The sequence below is a fragment of the Lynx canadensis genome, chromosome X (genome assembly GCF_007474595.2).
Source record: "Lynx canadensis isolate LIC74 chromosome X, mLynCan4.pri.v2, whole genome shotgun sequence".
In the NCBI taxonomy this organism is placed as follows: Eukaryota; Metazoa; Chordata; class Mammalia; order Carnivora; family Felidae; genus Lynx; species Lynx canadensis.
In genome coordinates this window covers 43,081,058-43,099,771 of record NC_044321.2, presented here as the reverse complement: position 1 = coordinate 43,099,771, position 18,714 = coordinate 43,081,058, and the positions used below count along the sequence as shown (strand labels likewise).

The following is an 18,714-nucleotide window of genomic DNA, read 5'->3' as shown; positions in this document are numbered from 1 at the left end:
CATTAACTCTTAACTCTAAACCTTACCTTCTACATAATCTAAATCACGTATGAATGAGACTTTTGGTATGGCCCAATTGGGGAAAATTTCCTCTCTATTTGTGGACTTGTAAAACCTAGAAAACAAGTTATTTCTCTCCAAAATACAATATTAAGACAGGCATAGAATAGACATTCCCATTCTGAAAGAGAGGAAATGGAAGAAATAAAAGGGTTGCTGGTCTAGAGCAAACTGACAACCCAGCAGAGCAAATTCCGTTAGGTTTCCAGGCCTCAGAATAATTCTCTGGTGACTTGATATTCTTTCCTCTGGCCCCATTCTCTCAATCCCACAGGGGTGGCAGCCACCCTCTCTAACCAAGGAAGTGGCCCAACTCTCTGGGTCCAGAGGATAGTGGCCTACTTCCAGGCCAGCCCTCTCTGGATCTATGGTGGTAGGGGCAGCACCTCTGGCCTCTGAGCCACTCTCAACATCCCTGCTTACCTCTGAGCCCACGTGGAGTCTTTCTTACATTTTCTTGAAGAATAACACATATTCACAGCCAAGTAACTCTATCAGCCTATTTTCTGCCTGTAGAATCCCCAAAGTCTGACAGCCTTTCTTCATTTGGTCCCATATCTGATCCTTCAGTCCAAGCTGGCAATGTTTCTGCTGAGATAGTTTATTGGATACATGTGTCACACATCTAATCCCTCCAGCAAAAGTTTGTCCGGCCACACTCTTTGTGTTCTCTCCAGAGCACAGTTTCTTACGGTTTCAATAAACATAGGGTAATAATTTTCCAAATCTTCAAATTCTGGTGACATTTTACTTAATAATTCTTAAATTGACTAAGCCTTGCACATTCTAGGAGAGCTCACTTGTCACTCTGTAATGAAATGATCTGTTTAGGAAGTTGTTTGCTCTACTAGACTATGAGCTCCCTGGAGGCAAGAAGTTTAGATCATTTATCTCTGTGTCTCCAGTGTCCAGCTTCATAGATGACACAAATTTGGCTTTTAGTAATTATTGGAGAAGGGAAAGATATTGGAAGGAAGGAACATACTGGTAGAGTTATAATTTCGTGGGAAGTAGAAAGGTGCTGGGAGCTCAGACTTCCAAAGCGAAGACTATGTCACTTCCTCAGGACTCTTAGCCATCTAGTCTGATCTTCTTAGAGCCTTGTCAGGATTTAAGCATGCAAGAAACATTGCGATCACAAAGTGATCCCAGGCCAGGTAAGCCTTTAGCTCATCAAAGTAGCTTTTCTTTCCAGAAGCTTCCTGGTCAATTCAACAACAGCTTAGCACATATCCAGCATACCAGAAGGGGTAAGGAGGGATCATAGAGTGCCATGTGTAGGCTATGGTTTAGATGGTTAATTCCTGTAAACTGATCAAGGCTGAATATTTAATGTGCTAGAACCCTCAATAGCGCTCTCTCTCTCTCATTCTCTCTCTGTGTGTGTCTCTAATGGACATCTATAAGCTGGGATAAGGGAGAGTATATATCTCTTTTTACAGTCTTGTTATGCCTTTACACACCAACCCGTTATATTATATAAATATAGTCCATTACTTATTGTCAAGAATAAAAAGCTAAATGTGTACACCTATGTCTACACTCAACAGGAGTGCAGAAAAGGAACAAATCAGACATTCAGAGGAGTGGGAAAAGTGGAAGAGTCCCATGGAATGCACACCCAGAACAAATGAGAGTGTTTGGTGCCCACCACTTCCTTTCTCCTTTTAACCCCCAAACTAGTTGCTGATATACCCTCTGCCTTCCCCATAGTCATGAGAGTCAGGCTGTGATAAACAAATGCAGCATTTATAGACTGGTTAACAGCAAATGTCAAGTTTAATACCATGAGAGAGGACCCCAAACAGAATATAATTTCATGAGGGCAGGGTCTTTGTCTTGTTCTTATAGCTCCAATGCCTTGAAAGGTGCTAAGCACATAGTAGTTACTCAGTAAATATTTGTTTAATGAATTTTGAATGAATTAAATTGATTAAACAGGAGACTGCTATAGGTAGTCAGAGCGTGGCATTCAGAAAAAAAAAATCTTGGGCAAGAAACCCCTGAGATGAAACTATTGTCCAGGTAATGCAGTGCTCTGATTACGTGGCAGCAGCAAGGCCAGGAAGGAGAATGTATGTCTCCAGGAGGTAGTTAAAGCATTCCTTACCCCAGAGTCACAGAGCCCTGCCATCTCCCTCTCTTGCTTGGCAAGATGACTTGGATTATCACTGTATTTCCAGGTAACTACCTCCTTTTCCTGACTACTCAAAGAGAACCACAGCCAAGACTAACAGAACTAATTTTGCTTAGACTAAACCAATACAGTGGTTTAGATATCATTGTTCCTGTATCCAGCTCCAATTGCAGGATCTACCCCCCTATTCTTTTTCCCTTTCCAAAACTACTGAGGGAAAAAATTGGAGGTGGGAGATTTGTTAGGTATTGGCTCCAATATTTGGTTTTCCTCTTCACATGCTCTGACACCTACGTGGCCCTTTCAGCCTTAGGAGCAGATTTTCTGGCCTTCCCTAACATGTCTTCCTTAACTTTATTCTCTCTTCTCTTTGACTTATTTTAGATACCTGCAGCAGAAAACAACCCTTTCCTTGTTGGAATGCACTATTGGTACTCCAGCCAGAGCCACCGGACCCAGCACTGCAATGTCTGTCGGGAGAGCATTCCTGCCTTATCTAGAAATGTTATAATCTGCGAAGGTACCTTTTCTGATTACTTTAGGAAATGGAGTCCAGTGGGTAGAGATAGGGGTAAAGGAGTTCATGTGGCTTTAGTGTCACTGACTCACACTAAGTCACTGACTCTAATGTAAGGTTAATTCTGACACTTAACAGACTAAAGAAAAGAGATGGAAAGAAGCTGGCAAAGGGGGGAATTCTCATGAACTAAAATGGAGGGTTGGATCTGACAAGATTGGACAACATGGTCACAAGAATTGGAAAAACAGAAATCACCTCATTCTTGCCATCAATTTCCATTCAAATCAGATAAGTAGAAAATTTAGTCCATAAGAATAAAAAGGAACTAGATCATATGAGAATCAGGCCTTTGGAGATTGGTCAGAACTATTTAGATTCACCTAGGTTCTAACTTTCAGAGAGATTAGGGAAGGGCTTTAGAATCTTCATTGTCACCAGATTCACATCCATCTTTTCTCCTCCTTTTATCATAGTGTGCAAAGTAAAGTCTCACAAATTATGTGCTTTGAGAGCAATCAAAGACTGTAAATGGAATACTTTGTCTATCACTGATGACCTCCTCATGCCTGCAGATGAAGTAGTAAGTACCAGCCATCTTCTCTTACAGCCACTCTTTCCCATCTCCCCTTTAGCCAGGACACACAGGGGAACGAAGACTTCTCGTTACATACAGCCCAAGTAGACTTCCTCCTTAGGCTTACAATCCAGCCAATCTAGAAGAATGAAAGCCCCCACATCCAGCTGTCATCATTTGCTAGCATTGGAGTGGGGAGGGCAAGACCATGAAGAACCTTGTTGGGGTCACTTAATGTCCCTCATGGGGTAGCATAGTTACTCCAGCTGGCCCTTTCTCTCTTTTATATCTCTAACTTCTATCTCTTATCTTTTTATTTACCTTTCAGAAGACTATGCCTCATCAGTGGGTAGAAGGAAATATATCTGTCAGTTCTCAGTGTGCAGTATGTCATGAGAACTGTGGCAGTTACCAAAGACTTCAAGACTTCCGATGTCTCTGGTGTAATTCTACGGTAAGACTCTTCTCGTCTCCTTGAGAACTTGACTTCTAGAGAGGGGGTGGAGTTAAGCTATGTGCCTACACATAGAAATCTAAGAGACCCTTACCCCAAATATATTATGCAGATTACATAGTATAGAGCTCAGTAGTTAGCCTTTCCAGATCTGGCTACAGAGTCTTGAAGAGAAAGACTTGCTAGTGAGGTCTACTAGTAAATGGGAAAATCTTAACTCTGTTATGACAGGACAGGCAACTAAAAAAAAAAAAATAAGTTCTGAGTCTATCCTTAAGAAACCTCCTTTCTTTATTCACCATTTTCTGGGAACTTGTAATCTTTGTTAATTAATAATGGTTAATAATATTAACATACTGCTATTGCCACTATTTACTGAGTGTTTTGTGTACATGATCTCATTTAATCCCTACAACAACCCTAAACAGGGCTTCATTGTCCCCATTTACAGATGAGGAAAGTGAGGTTCAGAAAAATGAAGTGATTTGCTCAAGGTCATGCAGCCAGTAAGCAAAAAGAGTCTTGATTCACATATAATTCTGCAAAACCATATTCTTAACTACAACACTACCATTCCTCTATACCAATTTTTCTTAACTGGGGATGATTTTGTCCCACTTACAGGAGACATTTGACAATGTCTGCAGGCATTTTTTATTGTTACAACTTGGGGAGTTGCTAAACCTCCCATAATGCACAAGGCAACACACAAAAAATCTATCTGACCCAAAATATCAATAGTGCCAATGTTGAGAAACACTTACTTAGACCGTTTAGATTTTAGATGCTCCTGTGAAACTGGTTATTCTAGGCAAGAAGAAACTAATGCCTGAGCTTCTTTTTAGAAGACTCTGGATCCCTCTACCTTGCTCCAGGCCATAAGTTTCTCCTGGAAAGGAGCTTGTATCCCCATCAGGCACCCCAAGTTTTGCAGCTGTCCCCAGGGGACAACTCTAGATCACGTGGATCTGGTGACCAGTGGGTATAGGTCCCAAGAACTGTAACTAATGGAGAAAGAGTTCTTACCCAGCTACCACACCCAGGATAAAGCAAGAAGCAACAATCTGAGGATCCCAGTGTTACTGTATAAGAGGACTCTTACCATATCTTCATAATTATGGCCTGAGGAGCAGGCTTCTAATTGAACACATATCTAAGAGTGTACTGTAAAACATTTTAGAGACCTAGGAGGATAAGCACCACATTGGCGCTCTCTCTCTCTGCCACACTCCGGAGTACCAGTATCTCCCAGGGGGGAACTTTTACATGCATCTGGTATGTTGGCTTTTCACAGCTGCTGCCCAGGTGATCCCCTTTATTTCCTGGTTCTGCTGGCCAGCAGGACTTGCATTACTGGGTCCTATAGGACTGTGACAAATGGAGAGAGGGTTCCTGGCCCACTACCATAAACAGGACACAGCACAGACAACAGACTGAAAAGAGGCCTATTTGTCCAGCTTCAGCCTCAAGGGCAGGCTTCTGGTCTGGCACACATCTAGGGGCCTACTGAGGTGTTATCTCAGGATGAAATCCAGTGGATGCTATCTTTGTGCTTTCCTTCTGACTTGCTCCAGGTTGCCACTATCACCCAAAAAGGAGCTTGTACACTTGTCTGGCACACCAATATTTGCAACTGCCATACAGGAAGCACCTCTAGGTCTCCCAGCTCTGGTGGCCATGGGCCTTATGCCTTCAGTCCCACAGGATTATATATAGTTGCATACTTTAAAAGCTGATATTTAAGGGTCTGGCTTCCAATCACTCGAACTAGGTGCTGATTAAAATCCCCCCCTTTGGGACAGTGACATGTTTTGGCACACTCTCAACTACTAGGAGCCACTAGACAACCAAAAGGTGGGCAGGGCTGAATAAGTTTCATCCCCTACACAAGGCCACACTCTCAAGACCGAGAGGTGGCTGTTTAATCTAATTGATATAAATCAACCTAGAGAATGAAGGAAAATAAAGAAACAGAAGAATATATTCTAAATAAAAGACCAAGATAACACATCAGAAAAAAAAAGTCCTTCATGAAATGTAGAAGAGTTACTTACCTGATAAAGTGTTCAAAATAATGACCATAAATGCTCACCAACCTCAGGAGAATGGATGAACATAGTGAGAACTTCAACAAAAAGAGAAAATATAAAAATTAAGAGACAAATGAATGGAAAAATATTCTGTGCTCATGGACTGGAAGAATTAATATTGTTAAAATGTTCATACTGCCCAAAGCAATCTAAAGACCTAATGCATTTTTTCTCATTGCCAATGAGAAAAAATGAAATATGGCCTTTTGTAGCAACGTGGATGGAACTGGAGAGTGTAATGCTAAGTGAAATAAGCCATACAGAGAAAGACAGATACCATATGGTTTCACTCTTATGTGGATCCTGAGAAACTTAACAGGAACCCATGGGGGAGGGGAAGGAAAAAAAAAAAAAGAGGTTAGAGTGGGAGAGAGCCAAAGCATAAGAGAATGTTAAAAACTGAGAACAAACTGAGGGTTGATGGGGGGTGGGAGGGAGGGAAGGGTGGGTGATGGGTATTGAGGAGGGCACCTTTTGGGATGAGCACTGGGTGTTGTATGGAAACCAATTTGACAATAAATTTCATATATAAAAAAAATAAATAAATAAATAAACGTTAAAAAAAAAAACTAGATCCTAAAAAAAAAAAAAAAAAAAAAAACCACAAAAAAAAAAGAAAAAAAGAAAGACCTAATGCAATCTCCATCAACATTCCAATGGCATTTTTCACAGAAATAGAACAAGCAATCTCAAAATTTGTATGGAGCCACAAAAGACCACAGACAGCCAAAACAATCTTGAGAAAGGAAGAAGTGGGAGACATCATGCTCCCTGATTTTAAATTCTATTACAAAGCTATAGTAATCAAAACAGTATGGTACTGGTAGAAAAACAGACACATAGATCAATGGAACCGAATACAGAACCAGAAAGAAACCCATGCATATATGGTCAATTAATTTATGACAAAGGAGCCAAGAATATACAACAAGGAAAGGACAGTCTTTTCAATAGTGCTGGAAAACTGATCAACAACATGTAAAAGAATAAAACCAGACCATTATTTTACATTATTCACAAAGAATTAACTCAAAATAGATTAAAGACTTGAACATAAGACCTGGAACCATAAAATTCCTAGAAGATAACATAAGCAATAAGATATTTGTCTTGGTGATGATTTTTTGTATTTAATACCAAAGGCAAAGGAAACAAAAGTAAAAACAAAAAAGTGTGATTACACTTCTGGGTATTTACCCAAAGACAATTAAAACACTAACTTGAAAAAAAATCTGTGCACCAACATGTTCATTGAAGCATTATTTACAATAGTCAAGATATGGAAACAACTGAAGTATTCACTAACAGATGAATGAATAAAGAAAATGTGATATACACAATAATGGAATATTATTCAGCAATAAAAAATTAAATCTCACCATTTGCCACAACACAGACTGACTTTGAGGGCATTTTGCTAAGTGAAATAAGTCAGGGAAAGACAAATATTATATGATCTCATGTATATGCGAAATCTAAAAAAAAACCCACCAAGCTCATAGATACAAAAACAAAAAAAGGTCGTTACATAATGATAAAGGGGACAATCCAACAAAAGGAGATAACATTTGTAAATATTTATGCACCCAACATAGGTGAACCTAAGGGAGAAAAGCACAGCAATATGATATTAGAGGATTTAAATAATAGATTTGTAGTTGCCAAAGTGAGGGTTGGATGAAATGAGTCAAGGGGAGGATTATAATATACTTCTAGTTCTGAAACAAATAAGTCATGAGATGTAATGTACAATGTGATGACTATAGTTAGTAATACTACATTGCATATTGGAAAGTTACTAAAGAGTGGATCTTAAAATTTCTCATCACAAGGAAAAGATTCTGTAACTATGTATAGTGACAGATGTTAACTAGACTTATGGAGATGATTATATCACCGTGCATTTAAATATCAAATTATTGTGCTGTACACCCAAAACTAATATAATGTTGTATGCTTATATCTCAATAACAAAAGACAGAAAATATAAGAAAATAGCAAATAAAATTCACAGAACTTTAGAATACAATAACTGAACTGGAAAAGTACACGAGAGAGGTTCAACACAGACTAGACAAAGCAGAAGAAAAGATGAGTGAATTCGAATACAGGGGAGTGGATCACACCCAATCTGAGAAGCAAAAAGAAAAAAAATACGAACAAACCTGAAGATAGCAAAAGAGATCATGAGACATCAAGTGGACCAACATTCTCATTATAGGGTTACAGAAGGAGAAGAGAGAGAGAAAGAGAAGGGTTATAAAACTTATTTGAAGAAATAATGGCTGAAAACTTTCCTAACTTGGAGAAGGAAACAGACCTACAGATACAAGAAGATAAGAGAGTTACAAATAAGATGAACCAAAGAGACCCATAAAGACCAAAGAGACACATTATAATTGAAATATCAAAAGTTAAAGACAAGAAAAGAATATTAAAAGCAAGAAGACAAAAACTTGTCATGTACAAGTGAACCCCCATAAGACTATAGCATATTTTTCAGCAGAAAATTTGCAAGCCAGAAGGGATTGGGACAATATATTCAAAATGCTGGGGGAAAAAACTTCCAAGCAAGAATACTCGACACAGCAGTGTCAATCAGAATTAAAGGAGAGAGAGTTTTTCAAACAAAAGCTAAATGAGTTCATTACCACTATACTGGCCATATAAAAAAAAATGTTAAAGGGACTTCTTTAAGCTGAAATTAAAGGGCACTAATTAGTAAGAGGAAAACATATGAAAAATATAAATCTCACTGGCAAGGGTAAATATATTGTAAAATTCAGAATAATCTAACAGTGTAAAGGTGGTGAATTAATGATTTATAAAGCTAGTATGAAAGATAAAAATAGTAAAAGTAACCATAACCATAATTTTATAAGGGATACACGACATAAAAAGATTGTAAGTGGTGGAGCGCCTGGGTGGCTCAGTCAGTTGGGCGACCGACTTCAGCTCAGGTCATGATCTCACGGTTTGTGAGTTCGAGCCCCGCATTGGGCTCTGTGCTGACAGCTCAGAGCCTGGAGTCTGCTTCGGATTCTGTGTCTCCCTCTCTCTCTGCCCCTCCCCCATTCATGCTCTGTCTCTGTCTCAGAAATAAATAAACATTAAAAAAAAATTTTAAGATTCTAAATAGTAATATTAAAAACACAAAAGGTTTGGAGGGAGTAAAATACAGAGTTTTAGAATGCATTCAAACTTAAATTGTTATCAACTTAAAACAGACTGTTACACCTCCCCCTGCTCATGCTCTGCCTCTCTCATCTTTCAAATATAAATAAGTTTTAATTTAAAAAAAAAATGGGGGAGCACCTGGGTGACTCTGTCGGTTGAGCCTCCAACTTCAGCTCAGGTCATGGTTTCGCAGTTCTTGAGTTCGAGATCCACTTTGGGCTCTGTGCTAACAAACAGCTCAGATCCTGGAGCTTTCTTCAGATTCTGTGTCTCCCTCTCTCTCTCCCCCTCCCCTGCTCATGCTCTACGTCTCTCTGTCTCTCAAAAATAAATAAATGTTAAAAAAAATTAATAAAAAGAAACCAGACTGTTACAAAAGGTGTTATATGCAAGCCTCATGGTAACCACAAAGCAATAATCTTAGTAGATACACAAAATATAAAGAGAAAGTAATATAAGTATACCACTACAGAAAATCTTCAAATCACAAAGGAAGAGAGTAAGAGAAGAAAAGAGCAGAGGATCTACAAAACAACCAAAAAACAATGAGCAAAATGTCAATAAGTACTTACCTATCAGTAATTATCTTAAATAATATACATGAACTAAATTCTCAAAACAAAAGACATAGAGTGATTGGATGGATTTTAAAAAGACCCATTTATATCCTGCCTATAAGATATTCACTTCAGATATAATGACACACAAAAACTGAAAATGAAGGGATGGAAAAATATATTCCATGCAAATGGAAATCAAAAGAAAGCAGGGGTAGTTATATTAGACAAAATAGGCTTTAAAACAAAGACTGTAATTAGAGACAAGGAAGGTCATTACATAATGATAAAGAGGACAATCCAACAAGAGGATATAACATTTGTAAATATTTATGCACCTAACATAGAAGTACCTAAGGGAGAAATGCATAGCAATACAATATTAAGGAAATTAAATACCCCACTGTCATCAATAGAAAGAGTATCCAGACAGAAAATTAATACAGAAACATTGGCACTAAATGACACATTACCACAGATGGATTTAATAGATATATACTGAACATTTCATCCAAAAGCCACAGAATATGCATTCTTGTCAAATGCAAATAGAATATTCTCCAGGAGAGATCATATGTTAGACAACAAAACTAGTCTTAATAAATTTTAAAAGATTGACATCATATAAAGCATCTTTTCTGACCACAGTGGCATGACACTACTAATCAATTACAGGAAGAAAACTGGAAAATCCACAAATATGTGGATATTAAACATGCTACTGTACAAAAATGGGCCAAAGAAGAAATCAACAGAGAAATAAAAAGATACCTTGAGACAAATGAAAATGGAAAAAAACATACCAAAACTTATGTGATGCAGAGTAGTAGGATCCTGAACTCACCTCATTCCACAGACACACTGAGATAGTAGTCACATCAATGCAACTAATTCAGAAAATGACCCAAAGACTGGCAGAAGAGACCTTCCACAGTAAATTGTAGTAAGGAGGCCACAATAAAAAGGGTAAGAAGGGCAGAGATACAACTGGGAACCAAACCCTTAGTGAGACACAATTGGGAAAGAAACCACAAATGGAAGAGACACCACAGGTACAGAGAAGAGAATCAGACCCTACCAACAGGCACCTCAGGCACAGGGTACCTGAACTAGGAAGATGAGTTCCCATAACATTTGGATTTGAAAAACAGTGGGCCTTAACTTCATGAGTTTTTACAATCAACAGGGCTTAATTCTGAATACTTTAAAAACCAGTGAGCTTAGCTCCAGGAGAACCAGAGGGTGATAGGAAGCTAGGTCCTTGTTGTTAAATAGACAACATAACAACCCAGCCAAGATAGAGCATAGAAGCAGCAGTTTGAGCACCTGGGGTATAAGTGAAGATTTGTTTATTAATCCCAGGACGTGTGCTGGAAGAGATCTGTAGAAGACTTCTCCAAGAACAAAAGAGCTATTGGGTGCCATTTCTCTCCCATCCTTCCCAGCCTAAATAGCTGCACACCTACAGGAACCAGCGAGAACACTCTCCACCCAACTTACTAACACTGTGCGCCCTACCCCCATTCTCCTATTCTCCTGCAGATCTGCCCCATTCAACCCACAGATAGTCCCTCCAAAGCAGCTCCTGGTAAACTGCATCCTGCAAGCAACCCCAGCAGGGACAAACACTACTCCAAAGTTGACTTCTACCTTGGAAGGAGTAGAAGATAACCACACACACCAGTGCACCACAGCCCTAGCATCCAAACCTTATAGTTGGCTGTGCAGAGAGGGTATCCTGCTGATCAGTGTAACTACAGCCCTGGCAGATGGATGGGTGCAGGCATCTGATCTTACCGCAGGCCTTGCCAACCAACAAAAGCCTCTCAGGAGAAAATGCAGGGAGAGTGTCCTGCAAGTCAGTGTGACTGCAGCCCTGGTAAGTGAGCTTAGGACAGACATTTGGTTTGATTGCCAACACTGCCCAACTATAAGCCTACAGCCCCACACAGGTTTCTTAACAGCACAGGGATTAAACTGTGCCTACTATGCCACAAAAGTCAAAGTGGACCATTGCAGCCAACTGTACTGAAGGCAGACAAGGTGCAGCCACAACAGAAGGGCACAAACAACCCACATAGGAGACACTACTGAAGTGCCTGGTTCTGGTGAATAAGGGACATTATGCTACATGGAACTACAAGATATCTTCTTCATAGGGCCACTATTTTCAAGATCAGAAGACATAACTGACTTATCTAATACACAGGAATAAACACAAAGACTTAGACAAAATGAGGAGACAGAGGAATATTTCAAAGAACAGGACAAAACCACAGCAAAAGAGCTAAATGAAATAAAACTAAGCAATATACCTGATAAAGAATACAAAGTAACGCTCATAAAGATACTTACTGGACTTAAGAGCAGAGGATCTCATTGAGAACTTCAGCAAAGAGATAGAAAATATTAAAAAAGAACCAACCACAAATGAAGAACTCAATAACTGAAATTAAAAATATACTACAGGGTCACAGACAACATGATAGTCTACTTGGAAAACCCAGAAGACTCCACCAAAAGGCTGCTAGAACTGATTCATGAATTCAGCAAAATCTCAGATACAAAATCAATGTACAGAAATCGGTTGCATTTCTATACATCATTAATGAAGCAACAGAAAGAGAAATCAATAAATTGATCCCATTTACAATTGCACCAAGAACAATAAAATACCTAGAATAAACCTAACCAAAGATATAAAACATCTGTATGTTGAAAACTATAGAAAACTTATGAAGGAAATTGAAGAAGACAAAAAAAATGGAAAAATATTCCATGCTCATGGATTGGAAGAATAAATATTGTTAAAATGTCAATACCAGCCAAAGCAATTTACACATTCAGTGCATTCTCAATCAAAATTGCACTGGCATTCTTCTCAAAGCTAGAACAAACAATCCTAAAATTTGTATGGAACCACAAAAGACCCTGAATAGCCAAAGTAATATTGAAAAAAAAAAAGCAGAAGTCATCACAATCCCAGACTTTAGCCTGTACTACAAAGCTATAATCATCAAGACAATATGGCATTGGCACAGAAACAGACACAGAGACCAATGGAATAGAATAGAGAACCCAGAATTGGACCCACAAATGTATGACCAACTAATCTTTGCCAAAGCAGGAAAAATGGAAAAAAGACAGTCTCTTTAGCAAATGGTGCTGGGAGAACTGGATGGCAACATGCAGAAGAATGAAACTAGACAACTTCTTACACCATACACAAAAATAAACTCAAAATGGATGAAAGAACTAAATGTGAGACAGGAAACCATCCAAACCCTAGAGGAGAAAACAGGCAATAACCTCTTTGACCTCAGCCACAGCAATTTCTTACTCAACACATCTCCAAAGACAAGAAAATTAAAAGTAAAAATGAACTACAGGTACCTCATCAAAATAAAAAACCTTCTGCACTGCAAAGGAAACAATCAACAAAATTAAAAGACAACCGATGGAATGGGAAAAGATATTTTCAAATGACATATCAGATAAAGGGCTAGTATCCAAAATCTATAAAGCACTTACCAAACTCAACAACCAAAAAACCAATAATCCAGTGGAGAAATGGACAGAAGATATGAATAGACACTTCTCCAAAGAAGACATCCAAATGGCCAACAGACACATGAAAAGATGCTCAACGTCACTCATCATCAGGGAAATACAAATCAAAACCACACTGAGATACCACTTCACACCTGTCAGAGTGGCTAAAATGAGCAACTCAGGAAACATCAGATGCTGGTGAGGATGTGGAGAAAAGGGAACGAACCCTCTTGCACTGTTGGTGGGAATGCAAACTGGTGCAGCCACTCTGGAAAACAGTGTGGAGGTTCCTCAAAAAATTAAAAATATAACTACCCTATGACCCAGCAATAGCACTGCTAGGAATTTACCCAAGGGATACAGGAGTGCTGATGCATAGGGGCACTTGTACCCCAATGTTTATAGCCGTGCTTTCAACAATAGCCAAATTATGGAAAGAACCTAAATGTCCATCAACTGATGAATGGATAAAGAAGATGTAGTTTATATATACAATGGAATACTACTTGGCAATGAGAAAGAATGAAATCATGCCACTTGCAGCAACGTGGATGGAACTGGACGGTATTATTCTGAATAAAATAAGTCATACAGAGAAAGACAGATATCATATGTTTTCATTCATATGTGGATCTTGTGAAACTTAACAGAAGACCATGGGGGAAGGGGAGGGGAAAAAATAGTTGCAAACAGGGAGGGAGGGAGACAAACCATAAGAGACTCTTAAGTACAGAGAACAATTTGAGGGTTGATGAGGAGGTGGGGGAAAGAGGAAAATAGGTGATGGGCATTGAGGAAGGCACTTGTTGAATGAACATTGGGTGTTGTATGTAAGTGATGAACCACGGGTATCTACCCCAAAAACCAAGAGCACACTTTACACACTGTATATTAGCCAATTTGACAATAAATTATATTAAAAATGCACTATAGGGAATCAATAGTAGATTAGAGGAGACAGAGGAACATGTCAGCAACCTGGAAGACAGGGTAATTGAAAGCAACCAAGCTGAAGATCAAAAAAATACAAACGAATATTTAAAAAATGGGAATAGGTTAAGGGAACTCAGCAACATCATCAAGCATAATAACATTCCAATTACAGGGATCCCAGAAGGAAAAGTGATAGAGAGGGCAGAAAATTTATTTGAAGTAATAATAGCTGAAAACATCCCTAATCTGAGGAAGGAAACAGAGATCCATTTTCAGGCAGCACAGGCAGCCCCAACAAAATCAGCCCAAAGAGGTCCACACTGAGACACATAATAATTTAAATGGCAAAGCCTAATGATAAATACAGAATTTAAAAAGCAACAAAAGCAAACTGTTACATACCAGGGGAACCCCATAAGTCTATCAGCTGATTTTTCAGAAGAAAGTTTTCAGGCCACAAGGGACTGGCATAATATATTCAAACTACTGAAAGGAAAAAACCTGAAACTTGGAATACTCTACCCAGAAGGGCTATCATTTAGAACAGAAGAAGAGATAAATAGTTTCCCAGACCAAAAAAAAAAAAAAAAAGCTAAGAGTTCCTCACCATTAAACCAATTTTACAAGAAATGTTAAACAAAATTCTTTGAGTGAAAAGAAAAGGCCATAATCATGAGTAAGAAAATTATGAAAAGAAAAAAACTTCACAGGTAAATAGAAGCATATAATAAAAGTATAAGATTAATCACTTAGAAAACCAGTATGCAGGTTAAAGCATAAAAACAGTAAAATCAATTATACCTATAGAATTAGTCAAGGGATTCACAAAATAAAAGGATGTAAAATATGACATCCATAAAACATGTGAAGGGAGGAGTAAAAATTTAGTGCTTTTAATGAGTTCAAACTTAAGTGACTATCAACTTAATATCGACTGCTATATGCATAAGATGTTATATACAAACCTAATGGTAACCACAAATCAAAAATCTATAGTAGATACACAAGAAATAAAGACAAAGAATCCATCCAAGCATATCACTAAACAAAGCCATCACAACACAAGGGAAGAGAGTAAGGGGAAAAAAGGAACAGAGAAGAACTACAAAAATAACCATACAATAAGTAACAAATGGCAATAAGTACATACCTAGTAATAATTACTTTCAATGTAAATGAAATAAATGCTTTATTTAAAAGACATAGAGTGACTGAATGGATAAGAAAGCAAGACCCATCTGTATGTTGCCTACAAGAGACTCACTTCAGACCTAACAACACATGCAAATTGAAAGTGAAGGGATTGGAAAACATTTATCATGCAAATGGAAGCAAAAAGAAAGCTGGGGTAGCAATACTTATATCAGAAAAAATAGACATTAAAACAAAGACTGAAGACAAAGAAGGACACTACATAATGAGAAAGGGAACAAACCTACAGGAGGATATCACAATTATAAATATTTATGCACCCAATTTGAGAGCACCTAAATACATAGTGTTAACTATTAACAGACATAAAGGGAGAAATTGACAGTGATACAATAATAGTAGGGGACTTTAACACCCACTTACATTGATGGATACATCATCCAGACAGAAAATCAACAAAGAAATGGTGGCTTTGAATGACACATTGGACCAGATGGATCTAACAGATATATTTAGAACATTCCATCCAAAAACAGCAGAATATACATTCTTTTCAAGTGCACATGGAACATTCTCCAGAATAGATCACATGTTAGGTCACAAAACAAATCTCAATAAATTCAAAAAGATTGAAGCCATATTATGCGTGTTTTCCCACCACAACAGTATGAAACTAGAAATCGATCACGAGAAAAAATGTGGAAAGAACACAAATACACGGATGCTAAATAATATGCTACTAAACAAAAAAGGGTCAATGAAGAAATTAAAAAGGAAAACACAAATACATGGATAGAAATAAAAATGACAGCAAAATGGTCCAAAATCTTTGGGATGCAGCAAAAGCTGTTCCAAGAAGGAAGATTATAGCACTACAGGCCTTCCTCGAAAAGAAAAAAAAACCCTCAAATAAACAACGTAACTTTACATCTAAAGAGCTAGAAAACAAAAAAAACAAGCAAATCCCCGGACCAGTAGAATGAAGGACAAAATAAAGATTAGGGAAGAAATAAATGAAATAAAGACTAAAAAAAAAAAAAAAACAATGGAAGAGATCAATGAAACCGGCAGCTGTTTTTTTTTTAATAAACAAAAATGACAACCCTTTAGTGAGACTCATTAAGAAAAAAAAGAGGTTTAAAATAAATACAATCAGAGATGAAGGAGGAGAAATAACAAAGAACACCACAGAAATACAAAAGATTTTAAGAGAATATTATGAAGAATTATATGCAACAAAATTGGACAACCTAAAATAAATGCATAAATTCCTAGAAACATATAACCTTCTAAAAGTGAATCAGGAAGAAATAGAAAATTTGAACAGACTGATTACTAGCAATGAAATTGAATCTTAACAAACAAAAGTCTAGGACCAGCTGGCTTCACAGGTGAATTCTACCAAACATTTACAGAAGAGTTAAAACCTATTCTTCTTAAACTGTTCTAAATAACAGAAAAGGATGTAGAGCTTCCAAATTCATTCTATGAGGACAGAATTACCCTGATACCAAAGCTACATAAAGATACTTTAAAAAAAAACACTTACAAGTCAATATCTCTGATGAAAATCCTTCACAAAATATTAGCAAACCAAATCTAAGAATACTATAAAAAATCATTTGCCACAATCAAGTGGTATTTATTCAAGGAATGCAAGAGTGGCTCATTGTTTGCAAATCAATCAACATGATACATCACATTAACGAGAGAAAGGATTTTTAAAAATGATCATTAGAAGAGATTCAGAAAAGCATTTGACAAAGTAAAACATCCATTCATGGTAAAAGCTCTCAACAAAGTAACCTTAGAGAGAACATACCTCAATATAATAAAGGCCATATATGACAAACACACACCTAACATCATGCTCAAGGGTGAAAAACTAAGAGATTTCCTGATAAGATCAAGAACAGGACAAGGAAGTCTACTTCCAACTTTTAGTCAACAAGTACTGGAAGTCCTAGCCACATCAGTCAGACAAGAAAAAGAAATAAAATGTATCCAAATTGGTAAGGAAGAAGTAAAACTTTCATTATTTGCAAATGACATGATACTATGGATAGAAAACGCTAAGGACTCCACCAAAAAACTACTAGGACTGATAGCGGAATTCAGTAAAGTCACAGGATACAAAGTTAATAAACAAAAATCTGTTGCACTGTATACACTAATAATGAAAAAGCAGAAAGAGAAAATAAGAAAACAATCCCATTTACAATTGCAGCAACAACAAAAATTAAAATACCTAGGAATAAACTTAACCAGAGTAGTGAAAGATCTGTATTCTGAAAACTACAAAATATTGAAAGGAAGGAAATTTATAATACAAACAAATGGAAAGATATTCCATACTCATGGATTGGAAGAACCAATATTGTTCAAATGTACATTCTACCTGAAGTAATTTACAGATTTAACACATCCTAAAGGACCAACATTTTACACAGAATCCTAAAATTTGTATGGGACCACAAAAGACCCCAAATAGTCAAAGCAGTCTTGAGAAAAAAGAGAAAAGCTGGAGGTATCATGCTTTCTGAGTTAAAACTATACTACAAAGCTATAGTAATCAAAACAGTATGGTACTGGCAGAAAAATGACAGAGATCAATGGAACAGAATAGAGAGCTCAGAACTAAATCCACATTTATATGACCAATTTTTCTATGACAAAGGAGTCAAGAATATATGATGGGGAAAGGACAGTCTATTCAACAAATAGTGCTGGAAAAAATGGACAGTGACATGCAAAAGAATGAAAGTGTACCACTTTCTTGCACCATAAACAAAAATAAAGTCAAAATGGATTAAAGACCTAAATGTGATACCTGAAACCATAAAACTCTTAGAACAAAAAATAGGCAGTAATTCCTTTGACATCAAACATTTTGCTAGATATGTCACCTCAGGAAAAGAAAACAAAAGTAAACTAAACTATTGTGACTACACCAAAATAAAAAGCTTTTGCACAGCAAAGGAAACCATTGACAAAACAAAACTCCACTTACTGAATGGGACAAGATATTTGCAAATGATATATCAGATAAAGAGTTAATATTCCAAAATATATAGAGAATTTATACAACTCAACATTAAAAAAATAATAATAATCCACTTAAAAATAAGTAGAGGACCTGAATAGACATTTTTCCAAAGAAGACATACAAATGGCCAAAAGACACATGGAAAGATGCTCAGTAACACTAATCATCAGGGACATGCAAAACAAAACCACAATGAGCTATCATCTCACACCTGTCAGAATTGCTAGTATCTAAAAGGCAAAAAACAACAAGCATTTGTGAAGATGTGGAGAAAAATAAACCCTCGTGCAAAGGTGTAAGTTGGCACGAATGCAAATTGGTGCAGCCACTGTGGAAATCTCTATAGAGGCACCTCAAAAAATTAAAAATAGAATTACCACATGATCCAGTAATTCCACTACTGAATATTTACCCACAGAATATGAAAACACTATTTTGAAAAGATATATGCACCCCTATGTT

At 37.2% G+C, this 18,714-nt stretch overlaps 1 protein-coding gene across 1 annotated transcript in view; it reads left to right on the top strand.

Annotated features, from left to right (window-relative positions):
• DGKK (diacylglycerol kinase kappa) overlaps positions 1 to 18,714 on the top strand; it is a 172,516-nt gene that overhangs the window by 92,399 nt on the left and 61,403 nt on the right. The window contains exons 5-7 of the mRNA XM_030305352.1: positions 2,582 to 2,717; positions 3,191 to 3,297; positions 3,623 to 3,745. Coding sequence (XP_030161212.1) covers positions 2,582 to 2,717; positions 3,191 to 3,297; positions 3,623 to 3,745 — 366 coding nt within the window. The remainder of the gene's footprint in view (positions 1 to 2,581; positions 2,718 to 3,190; positions 3,298 to 3,622; positions 3,746 to 18,714) is intronic.